General features: G+C 30.4%; 1 protein-coding gene across 3 annotated transcripts in view; it reads right to left on the minus strand.

Annotated features, from left to right (window-relative positions):
- The window catches only part of LOC106062065 (uncharacterized), a 105,451-nt gene that overhangs the window by 58,553 nt on the left and 22,376 nt on the right, over window positions 1-24,522 (minus strand). The window contains exons 6-39 of one of the 3 annotated variants that reach the window (XM_056023346.1): window positions 23,122-23,220; window positions 20,411-20,500; window positions 19,991-20,089; window positions 17,646-17,741; window positions 16,799-16,843; window positions 16,579-16,632; window positions 16,163-16,258; window positions 15,853-15,951; window positions 15,435-15,530; window positions 15,123-15,221; window positions 14,700-14,795; window positions 14,388-14,486; window positions 13,965-14,060; window positions 13,654-13,752; window positions 13,237-13,332; window positions 12,927-13,025; window positions 12,510-12,605; window positions 12,198-12,296; window positions 11,781-11,876; window positions 11,469-11,567; window positions 11,046-11,141; window positions 10,734-10,832; window positions 10,317-10,412; window positions 10,005-10,103; window positions 9,582-9,677; window positions 9,270-9,368; window positions 8,847-8,942; window positions 8,154-8,252; window positions 7,882-7,977; window positions 6,916-7,053; window positions 4,686-4,895; window positions 3,413-3,494; window positions 2,624-2,733; window positions 1,468-1,573 (exon numbers count right to left, since the gene is read on the minus strand). In XM_056023346.1, coding sequence (XP_055879321.1) covers window positions 1,468-1,573; window positions 2,624-2,733; window positions 3,413-3,494; window positions 4,686-4,895; window positions 6,916-7,053; window positions 7,882-7,977; window positions 8,154-8,252; window positions 8,847-8,942; window positions 9,270-9,368; window positions 9,582-9,677; window positions 10,005-10,103; window positions 10,317-10,412; window positions 10,734-10,832; window positions 11,046-11,141; window positions 11,469-11,567; window positions 11,781-11,876; window positions 12,198-12,296; window positions 12,510-12,605; window positions 12,927-13,025; window positions 13,237-13,332; window positions 13,654-13,752; window positions 13,965-14,060; window positions 14,388-14,486; window positions 14,700-14,795; window positions 15,123-15,221; window positions 15,435-15,530; window positions 15,853-15,951; window positions 16,163-16,258; window positions 16,579-16,632; window positions 16,799-16,843; window positions 17,646-17,741; window positions 19,991-20,089; window positions 20,411-20,500; window positions 23,122-23,220 — 3,370 coding nt within the window. Of the gene's footprint in view, window positions 1-1,467; window positions 1,574-2,623; window positions 2,734-3,412; window positions 3,495-4,685; window positions 4,896-6,915; window positions 7,054-7,881; window positions 7,978-8,153; window positions 8,253-8,846; window positions 8,943-9,269; window positions 9,369-9,581; window positions 9,678-10,004; window positions 10,104-10,316; window positions 10,413-10,733; window positions 10,833-11,045; window positions 11,142-11,468; window positions 11,568-11,780; window positions 11,877-12,197; window positions 12,297-12,509; window positions 12,606-12,926; window positions 13,026-13,236; window positions 13,333-13,653; window positions 13,753-13,964; window positions 14,061-14,387; window positions 14,487-14,699; window positions 14,796-15,122; window positions 15,222-15,434; window positions 15,531-15,852; window positions 15,952-16,162; window positions 16,259-16,578; window positions 16,678-16,798; window positions 16,844-17,645; window positions 17,742-19,990; window positions 20,090-20,410; window positions 20,501-23,121; window positions 23,221-24,522 lie in introns of all 3 variants that reach the window. The other 2 variants (XM_056023345.1, XM_056023347.1) reach the window with 2 other exon arrangements.

Raw genomic sequence — 24,522 nt, forward strand, 5'->3', positions numbered from 1 at the left:
TCTGCATTTGAAGAGAGTAAAGTAAGAGGCTAGTAGAAGTTATGGGAGTAAATATTTGCAACTGAAAGTAGCAGCATTATAAAATGTTAAACATTTTTTGCAAAAAGCTTTTATACAGTATTATGAATGGGGTTGTTCCGAATTTCTTTGTGAGCCACGTGGTGGTGTTTAATTTCTGTTTATAGGAATCTGATTAATGAGTTAGGTCAATATTTAGTGGTTTTAATCAATTCATTTGCGGCAAACAATAATTTTTTAACTGCAGGAACATCCAAACACCCTTTTTATAGTCTTAAGACTTATTATTGAGATCTAAGTTTAAATCGACAGCTAGGCCTTTATAGATCTAAAAGCATTAGGATAACTAACTCTAGAAAAATAAAATCTTTATCCACACCCTCTCTGACCATAAAGCAAATAGACTATGTCCAACTGATTTTAACAACCTGGTCAGCTAGACATACACATGTAGACCTAGTGTACTGTACGTGTGTAGTCGATGATACTACAAGACTACCCTGTGTTTTTTTCATTACACGTTATGCAATAGTGTTTGCTTAATGTGGAGTGGTCAGACAAGAAAATAACACACTGGCATGACTAGTCAAGCATGTTCGTAGATCTATCTTTACACTAAAATAGTTACACACCCTCCCTGCCTAGAAAGTAAATAGATGGTGTGTCCAACTGATTTTAACAACCTGGCCAGATAGACGTACACGTGTAGGCCTATATATTGTACTGAGTGTGCAGTCCATAATGACAAGACCACCCTGGTTTTTATCCTTGCGCGTTTAAGGGTTATGCAATAATGTTAGTTGTATTTTTACTTGTCAGACAACAAAATTGCACATCGGCATGGTTAGTCAAGCATGTATTTTACACTATAAAATAGTTATACAGGTCAAATGTTTCTTAAAACTCCAATGATTTTGTCTCTATTTCTTTGGTTACTAGATCTAAATTTGAAATTCTAAATCTATGTTTTTTAATGAGCTTTTAAACTTGACCGGTATAAGTAAGATTTTCTGTTATATAATAAGTTAATATAATTTAAAAACGAGTATCATACTTTTCTAAAGGTTTTAATTCAAGGTAAAAAAATACAAGGACACATATGTATTAAGACATCTTTTTATTTTATTGTGCATTAACGTTTATGTTAGAAACATCTTACTTAGTACTGATTTTATTACGGATAAATATTTCTACAATGTTAAAAGAATAAGATCGCCCGATGATTATATCTATAAGTCTAGTTTATTTTATTTGAAAACTAGTTTTAGTTTAACTTTTAAAAGTTAGTTTAGTTCCCATCACTACATATATCTTTATACATATATATATATATATTTTTATTTTTTTAATTTTTTTTTTTAAATTTATTTATTTATTTATATACTGTTTCCCCCAGCAATGGAATGGAGACAGACATGTATATATGTGATAAATATATAAGCTACTAACTTTAGAGCTTTGTGGCAATCATCAGCAGACATTTTGTACTTCTGTGCAATGGATGTAACTTGCTCTTCACCCATTTGTGCAGCACCTCCCAAATAGTAAAGATTACCTATAAAAAAAAAAAACAGCTCATAACAATGATGTAAGTGAGGATGTGTTCAAATATCAATGATGTGAGAGTAGATGTGTTCACAGATCAATGATGTTAGAGTAGATGTGTTCACAAATCAATGATGTGAGTGTAGATGTGTTCACAAATCAATGATGTGAGTGTAGATGTGTTCACAGATCAATAATGTGAGTGTAGATGTGTTCACAGATCAATGATGTGAGTGTACATGTCTTAGTAAATCATTGATTGAGTGTAAATGTGTTCACAGATCAATGATGTGAGAGTAGATATGTGTATACAGATAATGATGTGAGTGTAGATGTGTTCACAGATCAATGATGTGAGAGTAGATGTGTTCACAAATCAATGATGTGAGTGTAGATGTGTTCACAGATCAATAATGTGAGTGTAGATGTGTTCACAGATCAATGATGTGAGTGTACATGTCTTAGTAAATCATTGATTGAGTGTAAATGTGTTCACAGATCAATGATGTGAGAGTAGATATGTGTATACAGATAATGATGTGAGTGTAGATGTGTTCACAGATCAATGATGTGAGAGTAGATATGTGTATACAGATAATGATGTGAGTGTAGATGTGTTCACAGATCAATGATGTGAGAGTGGATGTGTTCACAAATCAATGATGTGAGAGTAAATGTGTTCACAGATCAATATTGTGAGTGTAGATGTGTTCATAGTTAAATGATGTGAGTGTAAATATGTTCACAGATCAATGATGTGAGTGTAGATCTGTTCACAAATCAATGATGTGAGTGTACATGTGTTTACAAATCAATGATGTGAGTGTGGATGTGTTCACAGATCAATGATGTGAGTGTAGATGTGTTCACAAATCAATGACGTGAGTGTACATGTGTTTACAAATCAATGATGTGAGTGTGGATGTGTTCACAGATCAATAATGTGAGTGTGCATTTATTGTTTGTCTGTGTTGAAGTGCATATGAAGTACATTGTAGTAATAATTTCAATTTACAAAAAAAAATTTAAAATCAGACTATCCACACTACATTAAACTTACCATTGAATTCAGGGTAAGTTTTCAAGCTAGCAGGGGTGTATTTACCATCATCAATGACAAATAGTCTGCCACCCAACTTTTCACATTCTGATGCAGCGTCAATGAATTTCCTAAATTTATTCATTTTAAAGTTGATATTTGATAGCTAATGCTTATATTTATGTTACAGACAAAAGATAGAAAACTTGGAAAGCATATATTTATTAAAGTATACAATGTACACAAAAAAAAAGTTGACAGAAGGTGTGATACATGCCATTGGATTTGGTTTAACATTCACAAGTCTTTGGCATTGACATCAAATCTTTTTTTTTAGTATTTTTTAAGACATTGTCTTTGCAACTTTCAAATTTTGCTACCTATGATGCAGATATAGCCTCTGTCTACAGGGGGGTCTCTGCAAGTTCTCTTCTTATCACCTGCACCTGTATTGGGCAAGGACTTATCTTTGAGCCTCAAGTGTGTGTCAAGTGATCTTGGTGATCTCTCTAAAATGTCTCTTTCAGAGGCCAACAGCTTTATTCTAAGCCAGGGAGTGCAAAGTGGCACCGAAGTTGAATTTTATAGTTCTTCTGGGGGAAGCCTCAGTTAAAGAGCTCCTTCTTTAAGCTAAACAAACAATAATGAATATTTAAACTAATGTCATACAGTCTCTTAAAAAAAAAAAGATCTATATTCTAAAAAAAAACAAGACTCATTAGGTCCAACCACCTAGTGTTATGTCTATACTCATTTACTTCTGATGTTTATCAAATCTAAACATAAAAAAAAAATGAAACAATCAATTACTTTTCAGCTTTTGGAGGACTGTAAATGCAATAACCATAGACAGATGCAAAAGGTGTCTTGCAGTTTGTGTTAGGCTGGGGTGCTGAAAAAAAGATAGAAAATTACATTTCATTTTAAAAGATTAAAAAATCTTCATAGCTTCAACTTAGTCTGAATTAGAATCTATATAATAAAATGGAACAAATATGTGTGCATATACTTGCATGAAAGTATGTGTAGGGATTCAAAAGTGAAATAATAGATTTGGCAAGAGTACAAATCTCCTCTTTAAAAAAAAAATTTTGATTTTTTGTGACCATTTTTGCTATGACAAAAAAATAAAGTTGTTTGGTATTATAATTAGCCCTTGTCTTCCAGTTATGAGTAGCTTTAGTACCATGGAAAAAATAACTAATTCAAAAACTAATTTTGTCTCTTCATGAAGTAGGAAAATTTTCAGGAATCGGAGCTTCAGTAACTGAAGATTATGACTGCCTTGCTTGAAGAATTAATCCACACAACCTATTTGAGCCCCATTTTCCACAATCAGATTTGAAAAGCAATAATTACAAATAAGACCTTATACTACAAGGTCTTTGGAGTTTGCAAAGACCTTTCTACAGGGAACAGTACCAGGAAAAAGAAGAAGAGGCAGAGAAAGCGATGGAAATACAACATAAAAGAATGGAAAGGTGCAACAGACTAAGGGATAGGCAGGCAAAATACAGAAAGGAATGGAGAAGGATGGTTGACAAATCTTAGGGGGTGCCCTAATGGTGCAACAGACTAAGGGATAGGTAAGGGTGTATTACAAATAAATAAGATAAAAAGAAAATCTCAAATATCTTTCTATTTTTTTGCAAGAAGAAGACTTGAGTGGGGAAAAAAACATTATTAACCCAGGATCAAGAAAAGGACAGTTAAGGACATTTAAACCATCTAGCCATTTAGGCTATAATATCCCACAAATAATAAAATTTTAAGCCTTTAAAGTATGTGGAATTTTCAGATGATTAAGTGATTGAAGCTGAAATTTCCAAAGAGGATTTATGCAATATGATGACTATCCATTAACAGCAATCATTAGCACTGCACTATAGGGTGCTCACATCAGAGGTAAAACTCCATGAAGATTTGCAGCAATTAACATGCCCCAGAAAATCTAAACTTTATCTACCCAGCCTCAGAAAGGGTTTAGCTTGAGAGTGAAGTAAATGTCTGGAATAAATTCTATACTGATGGCCAAACAAACACATTTTTTAAAAACATTACTACATAAATAATAGTATCTTGCCTTCTGGTTTCTCGTAACAGACTCTGAACTTGCCACGGCATCCATTCTTGATGAAGACTTCTTTGCTATCAAAGCCAAAGGAAGTGCCAAATAAACAACCAGAGGCTGACAATTGGTTAGTCAGTGTCAAAGATAGAACTTTGCGTCCAAAAGCACGAGAGAAGTTGGCAAAGTTAACACTCTCAAGGAGTACATCCTCACAGATGGGTTCTACAAAATTTTTTCAAAAGTTTCAAAATACTTATTTCAGTGATATTTTGTATATAATGTTTTTTGTATTTATATAAACAAGAATATGACATCCAGTCTAAGGCTATCAAAGCTTGAATACTGGATTGGGCTTAGATTTTTTTTGCAGGGGGCTGTCTATTTGATTTAAAAAACAGGTGAACTTTACATTATCTACCCTTTTGTATCTACTTAGCAATTCGTTTTTCATTGTTCTTCTAAGCAAACTTTTCAACACAATCACCCATGCTAAATTTTGACACCAAATTGGTAGTAATGTTGAGCAAAGTCTTAATCTAAAAATAAATCACATGGTGAGAAAGAGTGAATAACACTGGCTCAAACAGGTCTTCCCAGCATCTTTACAATCCTCAGACAATGCTGCCAGCACTGACTTGGTTAGAGGTGAGGTGGCTGAGCGGTAAAGCACTTGGCTTCTGAACCAGGGATCTCAGGTTCGAATCCTGATGAAGACTGGGATTTTTAATTTCAGGATCTTTGGGGGCCTCAGATTCCACCCAGCACTGCTGGCCACATGACACTCTAGTAAACTGTAGGCCACAGATACAGATGACCTTTACATCATCTGTCCTATAGACCACAAGATCTAAAAGGGGACCATTACTGGCTTGATCATGTAGGATGAGCTGTCTCAAAAGTCATCCTTAGTCATCCTCATGATAAGCTCAAGAAAAACTGGTCATCCCACCTCTGATATATGGAAAAAATCAAAGTCCTCAAAGCAGAGGACATGAATGTTGACTACTGGGAAGACACAGACCTAGACCACACTATGTGGAGACAGATGCTGACTTAGAAAACTATGAACAGCAAAAAAACAATGGCCTCAGCTCAGCTAGAAAAGCATGCCAAACAAAAAAAACTCTGATTCCTCTACAACCTGCATTACATGAGGACAAGAATATTATGTCTCTCCAGAATAGGGCTAAACAGTCACATAAAAAAGTGTTCTACAATATGAACTATAGTTGTTCTACAACTGAAAAAGGCCAATTAAAGCAGATAATAAGGTGTCTGAAAGTATGCTATTTACAGAAATTAATGCACCTTAATGAAACTTGACATAAATAGTCTGTAGGATATATTAAGACACTTTTGAGGAGCTCAAAATTTATACAGAAAAGTTGTTCTTTTGTTTATAATAAAGCTGAATTAAGGCAGATGTAATTGAATCTACAATATTCAAATGGGTTTTTGCATATTATTGTTAAACATGTTCTGGAGGATGCATGATTGAAAGAACCTAGGCTGACAATTTTAATGTATGTATAAATATTGGGAAATACACACAACCAAAGTTGATATAAAATTATTCTTTGTTTTTCCTATGTCACATGATTACTATAAATTCAAACATCCTGAACTGTATTCATCGTGGGTAAATTTTAACAAACTACATAATACTACTTTGTTCATCTATTTCTAGATCTAACAGATTCTCCACATTTTGAAAAGTCAGGGGGTCTGTGACAAACCATCATGGCTATCTTGGAAGAAGAGTAGTCAGCTCTGTAATTATCTTAATGTAACCAACTTGACTAAGTCTATTCACATTTGACCAACAATGTCTTAACCATGCCACCTCTTCCACATTGATGCCCACTTACTGTAACTCTCCTGTCCAGGAATCTTTCCTTCTATCATTCAAGGCACATCTTCTCTGTACCTGCCTCTTGGACTAAAGTTCAGCATCATTATGTAGATGCAAACTTGTCAGACTAGTTTACCTTTCAGATATTGATAATATGTATACTTATTCGTATCAGGTACAAGTCTATAATCAGCCTCAGGCTAGCTAATGTATTGCAACATTTATCATTGTTCTCCTTTATTCTGATTGGATTATGCATCTTGGATTAAATGGGTTATGACCTCTATGCTTAACAGGCATATCTGAGCAATAGCATGGTATATGAACATACTAACATGGGGAAGTTCCTAATTGATCTAATTTCCTCAGACTGGAATACATATACACTACCTTGTGGACCTGACTTAGATCCAGGTTTGGATTTATCTTTAGAACCCTTCTTGGATTTGTCTTTCACAGACTGATCTTTGCTCTTGGATTCTTTCTTACCCAAAAGGCCAAACAGTTTATCAGTTAAATCTTTAATACCTGTAAAGGATAATGTTACAAATTTTAATAAAATTAAATTTTTTTTTATAAACGCAATAATATCTTCATGCCTAATATTTTTTAAAAAGTGATATTTAAAGAAATTGATAATTTACAGGTTGTTTTTTTTTATTTTAATTAATCTGTAAATTTTTAAATCTTTTTCAATAGTCTAATAATTTAAAAATGTTTTGAGGTCCAGTGCTTCTCCTTTTCATAAGTAAATTTACAACAAACAATGGATGATCTTTTTTTGGGGTAAACTGTGCCCTGTTTATATGCAGTGTCATATTGTCTCAACCTGAATGTACCACACTCAACAATTCCAAAGCCATGACACAGAACACTTCTTTAACATTGAAATTCAAGCTATTAAGAATTATTAAAGCTTAATTAATATTTAAAATGAAAAATGGTAAAATTCTTTTTAAAATATATTTTTTTTAAAGATTTAGAAAAGAAATTTTCATTAAGTTATTTTTAAACAAGTCCATAAAATTCCAAATTTAAACTTCTAAATAATACTATTAAATATAAAAGAATAAATAAACACTTAACTCCATAAAGATAAAAAAAAAACAATGCCTTATTCAAATTACAATTTTCTAGAAAAAAAATTACCCACTTACAGGCAAACACTTTTGCATTATAGAATCTATATGATTTTATGGATGTTGAACATTAAGTAGCCCATAAGTTGAATGCTGAATAATCATATTATAATAATCAATTTTAACAGAAAGTTAAAGAGAAAAAAAATATAATAGAAAAAAAAAATTAGGCCTTATCATTTTAAAATATTGAACAAGCAATTAAAAAATTTTTTACCAGAAAATACTCCTTCATTCTTGGTATTTCCTTTAGATTTTTTGGATTTAGATTGGTCTCCTGGTTTACTGACAGAGCCAATTGATTTATTTGAGCCTTATAAACAGTATAAAGATTAATTCTGATTAGATACAATTATCCATTAGGGACTAAATAGACTAAAACAGTATTGTATAATCATTGATAAACAGAAAGAACCATAGAAATAAGAATGTTATTATAGAAACAGTAATATTACTTTCATACCCAAAAAGCAACAAAAGGTAGCCTACCATTTTTAGATCCTTCTTTAGATCCCTTTGGACTTCCTTTGTTTCCAGATTTACCTCCAAGATTAGGCAAACTTCCCTTTAGACCACTGACACTGTTACCTTAATTGAAAAACGTGGATTTATTTTATAATTTGGTCTAAATACTAAATTTAAAATTAATCTAAACTTTTTAAAAATGTTAATTAGTCAGTTGATAAATTTAAACTAACAAAAGGAAATATGAACTAGACAAAATCTGATTTTATTTTTTAAATACCAGTAATTGGAGGGGGAATGGATATTTAATTTTTTATAAGCATTTTATTTAGTAATATATTCCAATGATCAATTTTACATCTATAGTTATACAAAAGTTCTAAAAAAAAAAAAAGGAAATTTGATCCTTTTCCTATGTTGAGGATATCTTTTTAGAAGAATAAATGCTTGTGTTTTCTCAGAACTTATTTAATACCTTAATAAACTTTTTTTTATCTTTTCAGCCTTAATTATTCTCTAAATAAAATTAGCCTGAATAAAACTTCTTCAAATGTTAGTAGAAAATTTTTAAAAAAATAGCTAAAATACTTTTCAGAACTCATTTAAAAATTTAGGCTCCTTTTTACTGGTTTAAAACATTTTTAAAAAATGGGCTACTTTTTTAGCATTCAATCTCAAATAGTCAAATTAGATAACATATGTAATATGTAGTTTTACCAAAGCCTCCTGCAACATTCCTTGTATTTCCTTTAGATTTTTTGGATTTAGATTGGTCTCCTGGTTGATTGACTGATCCAACAGATTTATTTGATCCTTTAAAAAGAAAAGTATTACTTTAGAAATTGAGTATCAGTATTATATTTCCTACGGATTAGATAATCTTTTTTTATGGATTAAAATCAGTTTAATAGGTTTAAAGGACATAGCATGAGGTAAGACTAAGCTGCCCAGTTAGTAGCCCAAAATATATTTATTAAAGCCATTTTCATGTATTCTTTTGGCAAATTGAACAAAGAATGTTTCACGTCATTATGATGTGCTCTGATTAACTAGAAAAGGCAATATAAATTATCACAATATTAATATTATACAAACATTCAAATTAGTTTATACTCTAAAGACAAACAAAAAAAAAGTCACCTTTTTTAGATCCTCCTTTAGATCCCTTTGGACTTCCTACATTTCCAGATTTACCTCCAACTTTAGGTAAACTTCCCTTTAGACCAGCACTAAGGTTGCCTAGATTTTAAAAAACAAATGGATTCATTTTTGCTATTTGGTTTTTTATTTAATATAGTTAATGTGGATGGTTGGTTGTTTTTTTTTATTAAAGGATAATTAGAAAAAAAATTATTATCAAGTAAAAAAATATTAAATTTAATTCAATATTTTAAAAAAATGAAAGTAAATCAAAAGGAGAATTTTATAAATTGTTTTTTTAATTCAATTTACCAATGCCTCCTGCAACATTCCTTGTATTTCCTTTAGATTTTTTGGATTTAGATTGGTCTCCTGGTTGATTGACTGATCCAACAGATTTATTTGATCCTTTAAAAAGAAAAGTATTACTTTAGAAATTGAGTATCAGTATTATATTTCCTACAGATTAGATAATCTTTTTTTATGGATTAAAATCAGTTTAATAGGTTTAAAGGACATAGCATGAGGTAAGACTAAGCTGCCCAGTTAGTAGCCCAAAATATATTTATTAAAGCCATTTTCATGTATTCTTTTGGCAAATTGAACAAAGAATGTTTCACGTCATTATGATGTGCTCTGATTAACTAGAAAAGGCAATATAAATTATCACAATATTAATATTATACAAACATTCAAATTAGTTTATACTCTAAAGACAAACAAAAAAAAAGTCACCTATTTTAGATCCTCCTTTAGATCCCTTTGGACTTCCTACATTTCCAGATTTACCTCCAACTTTAGGTAAACTTCCCTTTAGGCCAGCACTAAGGTTGCCTAGATTTAAAAAAACAAATGGATTCATTTTTGTGATTTGGTTTCTTATTTAATACAGTTAATGTGGATGGTTGGTTGGTTTTTTTTTATTTAAGGATAATTAGAAAAAAATTATTATCAAGTAAAAAAATATTAAATTTAATTCAATATTTAAAAAAAATGAAAGTAAATCAAAAGGAGAATTTTATAAATTGTTTTTTTAATTCAATTTACCAATGCCTCCTGCAACATTCCTTGTATTTCCTTTAGATTTTTTGGATTTAGATTGGTCTCCTGGTTGATTGACTGATCCAACAGATTTATTTGATCCTTTAAAAAGAAAAGTATTACTTTAGAAATTGAGTATCAGTATTATATTTCCTACGGATTAGATAATCTTTTATTATGGATTAAAATCAGTTAAATAGGTTCAAAGGACATAGCATGAGGTAAGACTAAGCTGCCCAGTTAGTAGCCCAAAATATATTCATTAAAGCCATTTTCATGTATTCTTTTGGCAAATTGAACAAAGAGTGTTTCACATCATTATGATGTGCTCTGATTAACTAGAAAATGCAATGTAAATTATAACAATATTATACAAACATTCAAATTATTTTATACTCTAAAGACAAACAAAAAAAAAGTCACCTTTTTTAGATCCTCCTTTAGATCCCTTTGGACTTCCTACATTTCCAGATTTACCTCCAACTTTAGGTAAACTTCCCTTTAGACCAGCACTAAGGTTGCCTAGATTTTAAAAAACAAATGGATTCATTTTTGCTATTTGGTTTTTTATTTAATATAGTTAATGTGGATGGTTGGTTGTTTTTTTTTATTAAAGGATAATTAGAAAAAAAATTATTATCAAGTAAAAAAATATTAAATTTAATTCAATATTTTAAAAAAATGAAAGTAAATCAAAAGGAGAATTTTATAAATTGTTTTTTTAATTCAATTTACCAATGCCTCCTGCAACATTCCTTGTATTTCCTTTAGATTTTTTGGATTTAGATTGGTCTCCTGGTTGATTGACTGATCCAACAGATTTATTTGATCCTTTAAAAAGAAAAGTATTACTTTAGAAATTGAGTATCAGTATTATATTTCCTACAGATTAGATAATCTTTTTTTATGGATTAAAATCAGTTTAATAGGTTTAAAGGACATAGCATGAGGTAAGACTAAGCTGCCCAGTTAGTAGCCCAAAATATATTTATTAAAGCCATTTTCATGTATTCTTTTGGCAAATTGAACAAAGAATGTTTCACGTCATTATGATGTGCTCTGATTAACTAGAAAAGGCAATATAAATTATCACAATATTAATATTATACAAACATTCAAATTAGTTTATACTCTAAAGACAAACAAAAAAAAAGTCACCTATTTTAGATCCTCCTTTAGATCCCTTTGGACTTCCTACATTTCCAGATTTACCTCCAACTTTAGGTAAACTTCCCTTTAGGCCAGCACTAAGGTTGCCTAGATTTAAAAAAACAAATGGATTCATTTTTGTGATTTGGTTTCTTATTTAATACAGTTAATGTGGATGGTTGGTTGGTTTTTTTTTATTTAAGGATAATTAGAAAAAAATTATTATCAAGTAAAAAAATATTAAATTTAATTCAATATTTAAAAAAAATGAAAGTAAATCAAAAGGAGAATTTTATAAATTGTTTTTTTAATTCAATTTACCAATGCCTCCTGCAACATTCCTTGTATTTCCTTTAGATTTTTTGGATTTAGATTGGTCTCCTGGTTGATTGACTGATCCAACAGATTTATTTGATCCTTTAAAAAGAAAAGTATTACTTTAGAAATTGAGTATCAGTATTATATTTCCTACGGATTAGATAATCTTTTATTATGGATTAAAATCAGTTAAATAGGTTCAAAGGACATAGCATGAGGTAAGACTAAGCTGCCCAGTTAGTAGCCCAAAATATATTCATTAAAGCCATTTTCATGTATTCTTTTGGCAAATTGAACAAAGAGTGTTTCACATCATTATGATGTGCTCTGATTAACTAGAAAATGCAATGTAAATTATAACAATATTATACAAACATTCAAATTATTTTATACTCTAAAGACAAACAAAAAAAAAGTCACCTTTTTTAGATCCTCCTTTAGATCCCTTTGGACTTCCTACATTTCCAGATTTACCTCCAACTTTAGGTAAACTTCCCTTTAGACCAGCACTAAGGTTGCCTAGATTTAAAAAAACAAATGGATTCATTTTTGTGATTTGGTTTCTTATTTAATACAGTTAATGTGGATGGTTGGTTGGTTTTTTTTTATTAAAGGATAACTAGAAAAAAATTATTATCAAGTAAAAAAATATTAAATTTAATTCAATATTTTAAAAAAATGAAAGTAAATCAAAAGGAGAATTTTATAAATTGTTTTTTTAATTCAATTTACCAATGCCTCCTGCAACATTCCTTGTATTTCCTTTAGATTTTTTGGATTTAGATTGGTCTCCTGGTTGATTGACTGATCCAACAGATTTATTTGATCCTATAAAAAGAAAAGTATTACTTTAGAAATTGGGTATCAGTATTATATTTCCTACGGATTAGATAATCTTTTTTTATGGATTAAAATCAATTTAATAGGTTCAAAGGACATAGCATGAGGTAAGACTAAGCTGCCCAGTTAGTAGCCCAAAATATATTTATTAAAGCCATTTTCATGTATTCTTTTGGCAAATTGAACAAAGAGTGTTTCACATCATTATGATGTGCTCTGATTAACTAGAAAATGCAATGTAAATTATAACAATATTATACAAACATTCAAATTATTTTATACTCTAAAGACAAACAAAAAAAAAGTCACCTTTTTTAGATCCTCCTTTAGATCCCTTTGGACTTCCTACATTTCCAGATTTACCTCCAACTTTAGGTAAACTTCCCTTTAGACCAGCACTAAGGTTGCCTAGATTTAAAAAAACAAATGGATTCATTTTTGTGATTTGGTTTCTTATTTAATACAGTTATGTAGATGGTTGGTTGGTTTTTTTTATTAAAGGATAATTAGAAAAAAATTATTATCAAGTAAAAAAATATTAAATTTAATTCATTATTTAAAAAAAATGAAAGTAAATCAAAAGGAGAATTTTATAAATTGTTTTTTTAATTCAATTTACCAATGCCTCCTGCAACATTCCTTGTATTTCCTTTAGATTTTTTGGATTTAGATTGGTCTCCTGGTTGATTGACTGATCCAACAGATTTATTTGATCCTTTAAAAAGAAAAGTATTACTTTAGAAATTGAGTATCAGTATTATATTTCCTACGGATTAGATAATCTTTTATTATGGATTAAAATCAGTTAAAAAGGTTCAAAGGACATAGCATGAGGTAAGACTAAGCTCCCCGGTTAGTAGCCCAAAATATATTTATTAAAGCCATTTTCATGTATTCTTTTGGCAAATTGAACAAAGAGTGTTTAACATCATTATGATGTGCTCTGATTAACCAGAAAATGCAATATAAATTATAACAATATTATACAAACATTCAAATTATTTTATACTCTAAAGACAAACAAAAAAAAAGTCACCTTTTTTAGATCCTCCTTTAGATCCCTTTGGACTTCCTACATTTCCAGATTTACCTCCAACTTTAGGTAAACTTCCCTTTAGGCCAGCACTAAGGTTGCCTAGATTTAAAAAAACAAATGGATTCATTTTTGTGATTTGGTTTCTTATTTAATAAAGTTAATGTGAATGGTTGGTTGGTTTTTTTTATTTAAGGATAATTAGAAAAAAATTATTATCAAGTAAAAAAATATTAAATATAATTCATTATTTAAAAAAAATGAAAGTAAATCAAAAGGAGAATTTTATAAATTGTTTTTTTAATTCAATTTACCAATGCCTCCTGCAACATTCCTTGTATTTCCTTTAGATTTTTTGGATTTAGATTGGTCTCCTGGTTGATTGACTGATCCAACAGATTTATTTGATCCTTTAAAAAGAAAAGTATTACTTTAGAAATTGAGTATCAGTATTATATTTCCTACGGATTAGATAATCTTTTATTATGGATTAAAATCAGTTAAATAGGTTCAAAGGACATAGCATGAGGTAAGACTAAGCTGCCCAGTTAGTAGCCCAAAATATATTTATTAAAGCCATTTTCATGTATTCTTTTGGCAAATTGAACAAAGAGTGTTTCACATCATTATGATGTGCTCTGATTAACTAGAAAAGGCAATATAAATTATCACAATATTAATATTATACAAACATTCAAATTATTTTATACTCTAAAGACAAACAAAAAAAAAATCACCTTTTTTAGATCCTCCTTTAGATCCCTTTGGACTTCCTACATTTCCAGATTTACCTCCAACTTTAGGTAAACTTCCCTTTAGACCAGCACTAAGGTTGCCTAGATTTAAAAAAACAAATGGATTCATTTTTGTGATTTGGTTTCTTATTTAATACAGTTAATGTGGATGGTTGGTTGGTTTTTTTTTATTTAAGGATAATTAGAAAAAAATTATTATCTAGTAAAAAAATATTAAATTTAATTCAATATTTTAAAAAAATGAAAGTAAATCAAATGGAGAATTTTATAAATTGTTTTTTTAATTCAATTTACCAAAGCCTCCTGCAACATTCCTTGTATTTCCTTTAGATTTTTTGGATTTAGATTGGTCTCCTGGTTGATTGACTGATCCAACAGATTTATTTGATCCTTTAAAAAGAAAAGTATTACTTTAGAAATTGAGTATCAGTATTATATTTCCTACGGATTAGATAATCTTTTATTATGGATTAAAATCAGTTAAATAGGTTCAAAGGACATAGCATGAGGTAAGACTAAGCTGCCCAGTTAGTAGCCCAAAATATATTTATTAAAGCCATTTTCATGTATTCTTTTGGCAAATTGAACAAAGAGTGTTTCACATCATTATGATGTGCTCTGATTAACTAGAAAAGGCAATATAAATTATCACAATATTAATATTATACAAACATTCAAATTATTTTATACTCTAAAGACAAACAAAAAAAAAAACACCTTTTTTAGATCCTCCTTTAGATCCCTTTGGACTTCCTACATTTCCAGATTTACCTCCAACTTTAGGTAAACTTCCCTTTAGACCAGCACTAAGGTTGCCTAGATTTAAAAAAACAAATGGATTCATTTTTGTGATTTGGTTTCTTATTTAATACAGTTAATGTGGATGGTTGGTTGGTTTTTTTTTATTAAAGGATAATTAGAAAAAAATTATTATCTAGTAAAAAAATATTAAATTTAATTCAATATTTAAAAAAAATGAAAGTAAATCAAATGGAGAATTTTATAAATTGTTTTTTTAATTCAATTTACCAATGCCTCCTGCAACATTCCTTGTATTTCCTTTAGATTTTTTGGATTTAGATTGGTCTCCTGGTTGATTGACTGATCCAACAGATTTATTTGATCCTTTAAAAAGAAAAGTATTACTTTAGAAATTGAGTATCAGTATTATATTTCCTACGGTTTAGATAATCTTTTTTTTATGGATTAAAATCAGTTAAATAGGTTCAAAGGACATAGCATGAGGTAAGACTTAGCTGCACAGTTAGTAGCCCAAAATATATTTATTAAAGCCATTTTCATGTATTCTTTTGGCAAATTGAACAAAGAGTGTTTCACATCATTATGATGTGCTCTGATTAACCAGAAAATGCAATATAAATTATAACAATATTACACAAACATTCAAATTATTTTATACTCTAAAGACAAACAAAAAAAAAGTCACCTTTTTTAGATCCTCCTTTAGATCCCTTTGGACTTCCTACATTTCCAGATTTACCTCCAACTTTAGGTAAACTTCCCTTTAGACCAGCACTGAGGTTGCCTAGATTTAAAAAAACAAATGGATTCATTTTTGTGATTTGGTTTCTTATTTAATACAGTTAATGTGGATGGTTGGTTGGTTTTTTTTTATTAAAGGATAATTAGAAAAAAATTATTATCAAGTAAAAAAATATTAAATTTAATTCATTATTTAAAAAAAATGAAAGTAAATCAAAAGGAGAATTTTATAAATTTTTTTTTATTCAATTTACCAATGCCTCCTGCAACATTCCTTGTATTTCCTTTAGATTTTTTGGATTTAGACTGGTCTCCTGGTTGATTGACTGATCCAACAGATTTATTTGATCCTTTAAAAAGAAAAGTATTACTTTAGAAATTGAGTATCAGTATTATATTTCCTACGGATTAGATAATCTTTTTTTATGGATTAAAATCAGTTTAATAGGTTCAAAGGACATAGCATGAGGTAAGACTAAGCTGCCCAGTTAGTAGCCCAAAATATATTTATTAAAGCCATTTTCATGTATTCTTTTGGCAAATTGAACAAAGAGTGTTTCACATCATTATGATGTGCTCTGATTAACTAGAAAAGGCAATATAAATTATAACAATATTATACAAACATTCAAATTATTTTATACTCTAAAGACAAACAAAAAAAAATCACCTTTTTTAGATCCTCCTTTAGATCCCTTTGGACTTCCTACATTTCCAGATTTACCTCCAACTTTAGGTAAACTTCCCTTTAGACCAGCACTAAGGTTGCCTAGATTTAAAAAAACAAATGGATTCATTTTTGTGATTTGGTTTCTTATTTAATACAGTTAATGTGGATGGTTGGTTGGTTTTTTTTATTAAAGGATAACTTCCTACATTTCCAGATGTACCTCCAACTTTAGGTAAACTTCCCTTTAGACCAGCACTGAGGTTACCTTGATTGAAAAACATGTGTTTTATTTTGAAGATTTAGTTTTTATTGAATACTAAATTGAAAGTTAAATTTTTTTTTTCAATTAAAAGATTTTAAATTTTCTTATTTGGAAAAGAAGAGATTTATTAATTGTTTAAGTATTTAATTTAGCTAATACCTACATATTATATATGAAGCTAAATTTAGTTTTAAAAAGAAATGGTGTCAACAAAAATCTGCTTTTATAGATTACAGATATTTGTTAAAAGGTTCCAAGTGTATATAATTTTTCTTTTATTCTGAAAATCTGATTTTAATATTCGAGTAAATTATTTTGCAAAACTGCTTTTAACATTTTGTTATGTAAGAATTTTTTTTTTTCTTTGCTACAGGGAGTGCTGAATTTTGGGGACAGCAGTGGGGCTACTGTCCCTAAGACTCCACAAGAGAGGGACCCCAACAAAATAGATTTTAAAAATATTCATTGCTCGACGGGTCAGCAACTGAAACACATTTTTTTCAAACATATTTTTTTTTTCTAATTTTCACAAACAATACTTTAAATCTTTTGGTTGGCAACACTGTTGTGGTTAAAAGTGTCCTCCTGTAGCGCGCTCATAATATATAAATATAATAAGTGGATTTTGTTTAAGTTTTTGAAAAAGTGTACTGGGCCTTCACGAAAATCCTGTTCTGGGCATCCAATTAAAGCCATCCCTGGTTACAGGATTATTAATATTTTTCTCAATAATAACTTAATAATACTGTCAAATTACTGCATAACAAACAATAAAGTACTTCTGAATTAGACAACATAATTTTACCAATGACTCCTTCAACATTCCTTGTATTTCCTTTAGATTTTTTGGATTTAGATTGGTCTCCTGGTTGATTGACTGATCCAACTGATTTATTTGAACCTGCATAACCAAAAATATTGATAACTTTAGAAATTTAGAAACATTTTTTTCCCAGTTATTTTTAAAACTAACCATATTGAAATAGTTAATAAGAAATATTTAAAATAAATAAATAAATACAGTTAGATTCTGGTCAATTGAACAACTGCTGAATTCAGCCATCCTTTTAGTTGAGCTAAATCCTAACATACAGTAACTAATTCTATTACATGATATTAATTACTTTTTATGTATTAAAATCCTGCTTAATAGTGTCAAAGGACATGAGACCAGGTAAAACAAAGCTACCCACTTAGTAGCCCTTAACATATTTATTGAATCCATTTGCATATCTTTTTCTGCAAAATGAACTGACGTGTGAACAAGGAGCTTCTCATCTCTAATGAAAGGAAATATATGTATTGTGTTGTATCTCCATTGGTTTACATATAAATTTAGCTAATAAATATCATAAGCAAAACATTTCAAGTCTATAGTTTTGAAAACAAATAAATTATTTTAGTAATAACATACGTTAAAAATACAGGAAAAAAATACTTGTAATAGATAACATGTTTGTGCAATACTGCAAACAAGCAGTGGCATCACTTAGGTAGCAATGCGGGATGCAAAAGACACCGGATGACACCCAAGGAGAAAAATAATTATCTATTGCTAATGGCTTTAAAAAATGATTGCTAGATAGCAACACAAACATTGCATATTATATTAATCTATTATTTTCTTAAATATTATGTGATGACATCAGTGTAAGAAAGTGATCTTTTTGTTTTTAAGGACAATCAATTTGGTTGTATTTGCATAGTAGGCCTACAATAGTTATTTAGTATTAGAACATTAATCAAGTAAAAAGACATTATTACCAATGTTTTAGAAATTAAATTATAAACTTAAGCAACATTGTTTTATCTTCTCAATAGAACCTTTGTTTTTCCATGAATGAAGTTAGCAACAAGATCTGTTCAAAAGGTTCTTAGTGTGAACTGACTCTCACTAGTCTATTTTTAGTGATATAGGCTAGTGACAAATATGCCCTTGACGTCTTGTCTAATTCATCAATTAGTTGTATAGTCTGGTTGCTTAAATAACTTTAGTCCCTTCTAATGTTTCCTAAATCCATGTTGGTATGGAGTAAGAACGTTGTGTTTGTCTAAGTGGTTTATGATGTTGCTACATATTATGTGTTCTAGGATTTTACATCTGATGCTGGTGCTAGTAAGTGATACTGGTCTGTAGTTTCCTGGGTCAGATTTTTCTCCTTTTTTAAATCGGGGGTGACATTAGCTTCTTTCCAGTCCCTTGGTACTTTACCCTGGTTAAGAGATGCCTGAAAAAGTATTTTGAACACTGGTGCTAGCTCATTGCTTAGTTCTTTGAGTAATCTAGCTGGAATACCATCAGGTCCAAATGCTTTATTCGATTTAATGTTTGCTAATAGTTTATGGATCCCTTTATCTTGTACTTCTTTATCTCCTATGTTGTCTACTTGGTTCAAATGAATATTCAAACTTGGAGAAACGGTACATTGTAGACCCAAGAACAATAAGATTCTGAAGCTTAAAAATGCAGGGAAACACTTGGCGCACAGTGCTTCACAGCACTCCACCAGTTCCCTTGCTGACAATTGGGGCAGTGAACTTAAATTTTTGGGTCTTGGTGGGTTTACTAGTAAAAGATTGAGAAACACTAATGTCGTGAATTTATTTGATTGTCACCCCTAGTATTTGTTGACATTTGTTAGACTGTGTACTGACCATATTTCGTGTCATGATCTTTACTATGTGTGTAGTTGTTTGTCATTCAGTGTAATAAAGCTTTAGATGTAACATGGTTTTTGTTATGTTAAAGTACGACACTAGTATAGTGTAAAACCATTTCCGTAATGTCTAAAATGTTTTATAACCTCATAAAGAAAACATGTTCAGTTGATATTTCCACTGCTTCTAATTTTAAGTCTTACATTTTAATATTTGTTATAGCTATTAATAAAATGAAAATTTGGTAAACAAAAAAACTTAAAAAATGAATCAACTCTCATTTAATATCAATGACTGTAGTGAATTAGATGAATAGTGTTTAGTTTGACACCCTGAGCTAACAGGTGGCACCAATCCTAGTGAGGCCACTGTAAAACCAGTTATGATTACCAAGCCCATTCTGATGTTATCTAATTAACCTGAAATACTATGTAAACTACAACATTATCATTGAACATTATTTTTATTTTCTTTAGAAAAAAAAAACCTCACCATTTTTAGATCCTTCTTTAGATCCCTTAGGACTTCCATTGTTTCCAGATATACCTCCAGTTTTGCCTAAATTTCCCTTTAGACCAGCACTGAGGTTATCTAACAGAAGAAAACATTGATTCATTTTTAATGATATTCTTTCTTTTTAAATATTAAATTTAAAAATCTGATGGGTATGTTCTTTCAAAGATAAGTAGTCCAAAAAATTATGAAGTAATTAATATTTGATTTTGTAATTAAAGAATGGCAACAAACCGTGCAGTAGTAATTATATTTTTTGATGACTCAATGCTGTTTTCTGAATCATCATAAAAAACAAATGAGAAAATCTACTTATGAAAATTAACTACTATGACAAAAGGTTCTTTAATCATTCAGACATCCCTAAATAATTCACTTTAACAACACATGTCATCTTACTCAATACTCCATTCTTGGTAGTTCCTTTAAATTTGTTGGATTCATTTTGGTCTCCTGCTTTACCTACTGAGCTGACCAACTTATTTGAACCTGAAACAACAATAGTGATACCTTACAAATTTGGTCACTAAATGTACTAATAAATGAATAGGAAATGGAAGAAAACATTTAATATTCACCACAAGTTATTTTAGTCAAACTCACTATTTTTTTTTAATTAAAATTGATTTTAGGAGGATTAGCATGTAAATAAAACACTTCAGAGAAATTATAACTCAGCTCCATCCAGAAATTTTGTCTGATTTTGAATCTTTGGACAAACTTAATGAGAATACTAGCAAAAGTATTTTCTAAAAATTAAGCCTACCATTTTTAAATTTAAAAAACAATTAGATTACAAAAATCCCTATAGCAGCGGGTAAATTATATAACTAAGCATATACAGATACAAGTGCTGGTAAAATAAGTCAAAGAAATCTGTGTACAAAAACTAGGAAAAGTGCCAAAGAAACTGTTTTCTTCAATGTATTGCTGAAGAAGTTATCAGATGCAAAAGTAATTTTCCTGTGCGTAAAAGAAGCATTGAGAGAAAGTCACCATTGTCATTTACAATGGCAAAAGTCTTCTAATGGGTGTAGTAACCTAATAAAACACTACAGGAAGACATGTCTTGATTCTAAGCTATATTGTACAAGAATGACAAAAAAGTTCAAAATAACACAGTACACACACACACATGCTGATCTGGACACCAAGACATTTTGACACACAAGAACAGATCAGTTCACAACACATAATAAGAAACATAAATACACAACAATGGGTCAGACTCATTATGTCTATTTCATGTGATACTCATCTGGACTATACAGATGATGTGACATTATAGGTTATGATGAAATAGCTCAAAGCAAAGATGTTCAGTCTCTTATTAAACAAGAAAACAAAGAACAATAGCAGCACTTGACTTTATAAAGTCTCTGAGAATAGGGGCATTGTAGGTGAAAAGCTGGCAAGTGTCAGTGGTTTTAAATACCTAGGAGCTATCGTCTCAGATGAGGGAACCAAACCTGAACTACTGGTCCAAATTGCACAGTCCATAACAGCACTTTCAAAACTCAAAACAATATGGAAAGACAAAGGCATTGCCCTTGGCATCAAAATCAGACTGATGCGCTCTCTGGTCATGGCCACATTCTTATACGCTTGGAGTCTTGGATGCTGACTGCAGAGCTAGAGAGGAGGATCCTAGTGATGGAATTGAGATGCTAGAGAAGGATCCTAGGTATCACATTAAAAGAAAACATCACAAAAGAAGAAATTAGAGACAGGGTTACTATTGGTGCGTAGATTATGGTATTCTAGCACTAATGTTTGTTAGGTGCACAATTTTCAATGCACCTTCTTAGTTGCTTTGCTTTTAAGCTTATGGAGGGTTTTTGTTATTATGCTGGTGTAACATTTCTTTAAGGTTCGTCTGTATACCCCTGTTTAGGGTGAGTTTCTAAGACATTACAGCATTTTGCAGTTGTTTCGCTGCCATAGTGTATTGGATTAGACCTTTCCATTTCTCTTTTCCTTACGTCTCTACAGGGAGTTAGTTATGGGATCATCAAGTCTACACTGGAGACTAGAGTCTACAGTGTCAAGTGTTGTGCGTACTAAAGTGTTGCGTTGTGGGATAGCAAGGTGCAGAATTATTGTTTCATTAATTATATATAACCACAATATTAGAATGTTTTAAACTCAATGATATTACTCCATCAGTTTGTCATAACCAACATTCATATCATTATATCATTAAACAATTACATTTGTTAACAGCGATTCAATTATCTATTTCAAGCATGAAGGTGCCTGTTGAATGTCAGGGGCCCGGGCAAACGAGTTAAGGCTTTAACACAACCCTGACAGTTACTACAGTGATTGGACCCCATGATGACCTGCTAACTATTATAAAAAAAACTGCCATTGAAAGAGGTTAAAGAGGTTCTATACAAGGCAAAAAAAAGAGCAATGGAGAAAAGCAATTTGACAAATCTTGTGTGGTGCCCCAACAGTCAAACAGACTAAGGGATAGGTGAAGGTGAAGCGAAGAAAAGAAGAATTACAGAGATACTAAAGCATGAAATATTGAAAAATTATAAATGTTTGGAGTAAAAAAAAATTATTTTGCCAAACACTGCACCTATTCAAAAGTCATAATTTCAAAGGGCCTACCTTTTAAGTCAGAGAAAAAAAAAAGTTGGATTACAGATTAAATATTATCTCTCAAAAAAAAGTCTGAGAAAAAAGTAAGTGATATTTACTATAAACATGGCATAATATGAAAAACAGCCATTTGATAAACTATAGTTAGCTAATATAATAAAATAAATAAATAAGACAGATTTACAAGTCATGTCCTTTAAACATTAGAAGACATTCCAGGTTGTTTTAAAGAAGACTGACCCATGATCACTTGAAGGAGAAAAAGAAACAAAGATTTGCAGTTCAATTGTACATACTGATATACTTAGTGAATTGAAATAATGAGGGGATTGTGTCATCAAAACTTACAAGAATGTTTTCTTTATAATTGACATATTTTGAGTAAAATACACTAAAAACGTTTAGCTTTTCATTTGAAGTTTTGTATTATAAATTTGTTTAATGTGAACATCAAAAATTATTATTTAATAAGTAAACAGTGTAAATAAAGTATAATTCACCATTTTTAGAGCCTTGCTGAGATCCTTTTGAACCTTCATCGTTTCCAGATTTGTCACCAGCTTTCTTGGAGCTTCCCTTAGAAGCATCATTGATTTTATCTTGATGATAAAACACATTTATATTTAGATCTATTTACAATCAAAGTTTGATGAAGTCTTTGCAATAAATGCAAAACATGAACTAGATCAGTGTTCTTCAACCTTTTTTGGCCTACCGCCTCCTTTTCATATTTTTTCTTTGAAAAAATCCGCCAGCGTGCCCCCCCCCCCCCCTCTAAGAAAAACACTTATAAAAAAGCGTGAGAAGGCAAATTTAAACAAAATGTCATTTATTTATTAATTTGTATGCTGTCAATAACACTTATCCCACATGGGAGACGACCGCATGCCAAAGGCCATCTTCTTTGATGAGCTAATGGGAGGACAGCGTTACAGAGGTGCCCCGTAAGCTTTATAAAGATCCACTCAAGCACAATTTCGCCCTCACTGGCATAGAGGAAAGTATCTGACAGCAGATGGCCTCAGAGAGAAACAGTTGGAGAGCTTTCATAAAAACATTTGAGACTCAAAGAAAAGCCATTATTGAAGACAGGCGCAAAAGACGGAAAGAAAACTTAAATAGACTGCCAGCGGATAACAGCTTTGTCGGCACAAATTTCAGGAAAATATGCAGGTCACATCTGGGTTTGAGTAGTAATGTGAAATACTGCACTTAATCTTAATCTCCGGAATCGAAGACATTGCCATTATTATCATTATACAAAAATTATGTCAAATAATTTGCAGTGATTACACAAAAATGACTTTCTTTCAAATCCTAAGAATAGTCCCTTTTTAAATTATTGAATATTAGGGCTTCTGTTTTTAGGTTTAATTTTAAATTTAGTTTTATTTTTAATATAAACATTATTATTGCTTAATTTATTACAAAATAAAATCAAGCTAAGCTTAAAATTAAGCTTGTGCCTCCTGCAATCTGACAATATTAGAAATGTCAAGCTTTAAATTAGCCAAAGCAAGGCGACAGTTTCCTCTAATGGCTACATCAAGTCTATTACTTTGCTTACTCATTAAGTTTGTTACACACTAAAACTAGGTTAATCATGTATGTTGCTCGATAAGCTAAAAAATAATTACATTTTCTACCACAGTTTTGGAATTTTACTGAAACATTTAAATGCAGCAATACTTATCTTGTGCCTCCTATGGTAACATTCTTTTTACAGAAGACATAATTTTGTAAATCTATTTTTTGCCTGGAACTCAATTTGAACACCAGTAACAGATGTTTAATCATTGTCATTTATATTTAGTTGTTTTTTTTATTTATTTACATCCTACAAGCAAATCGTCATTTCTTCATACAGCATTGTAGGGTGAATGGCATAGATATCAATGTCC

Source organism: Biomphalaria glabrata, chromosome 3 (assembly GCF_947242115.1).
Source record: "Biomphalaria glabrata chromosome 3, xgBioGlab47.1, whole genome shotgun sequence".
Classification (NCBI taxonomy): domain Eukaryota; kingdom Metazoa; phylum Mollusca; class Gastropoda; family Planorbidae; genus Biomphalaria; species Biomphalaria glabrata.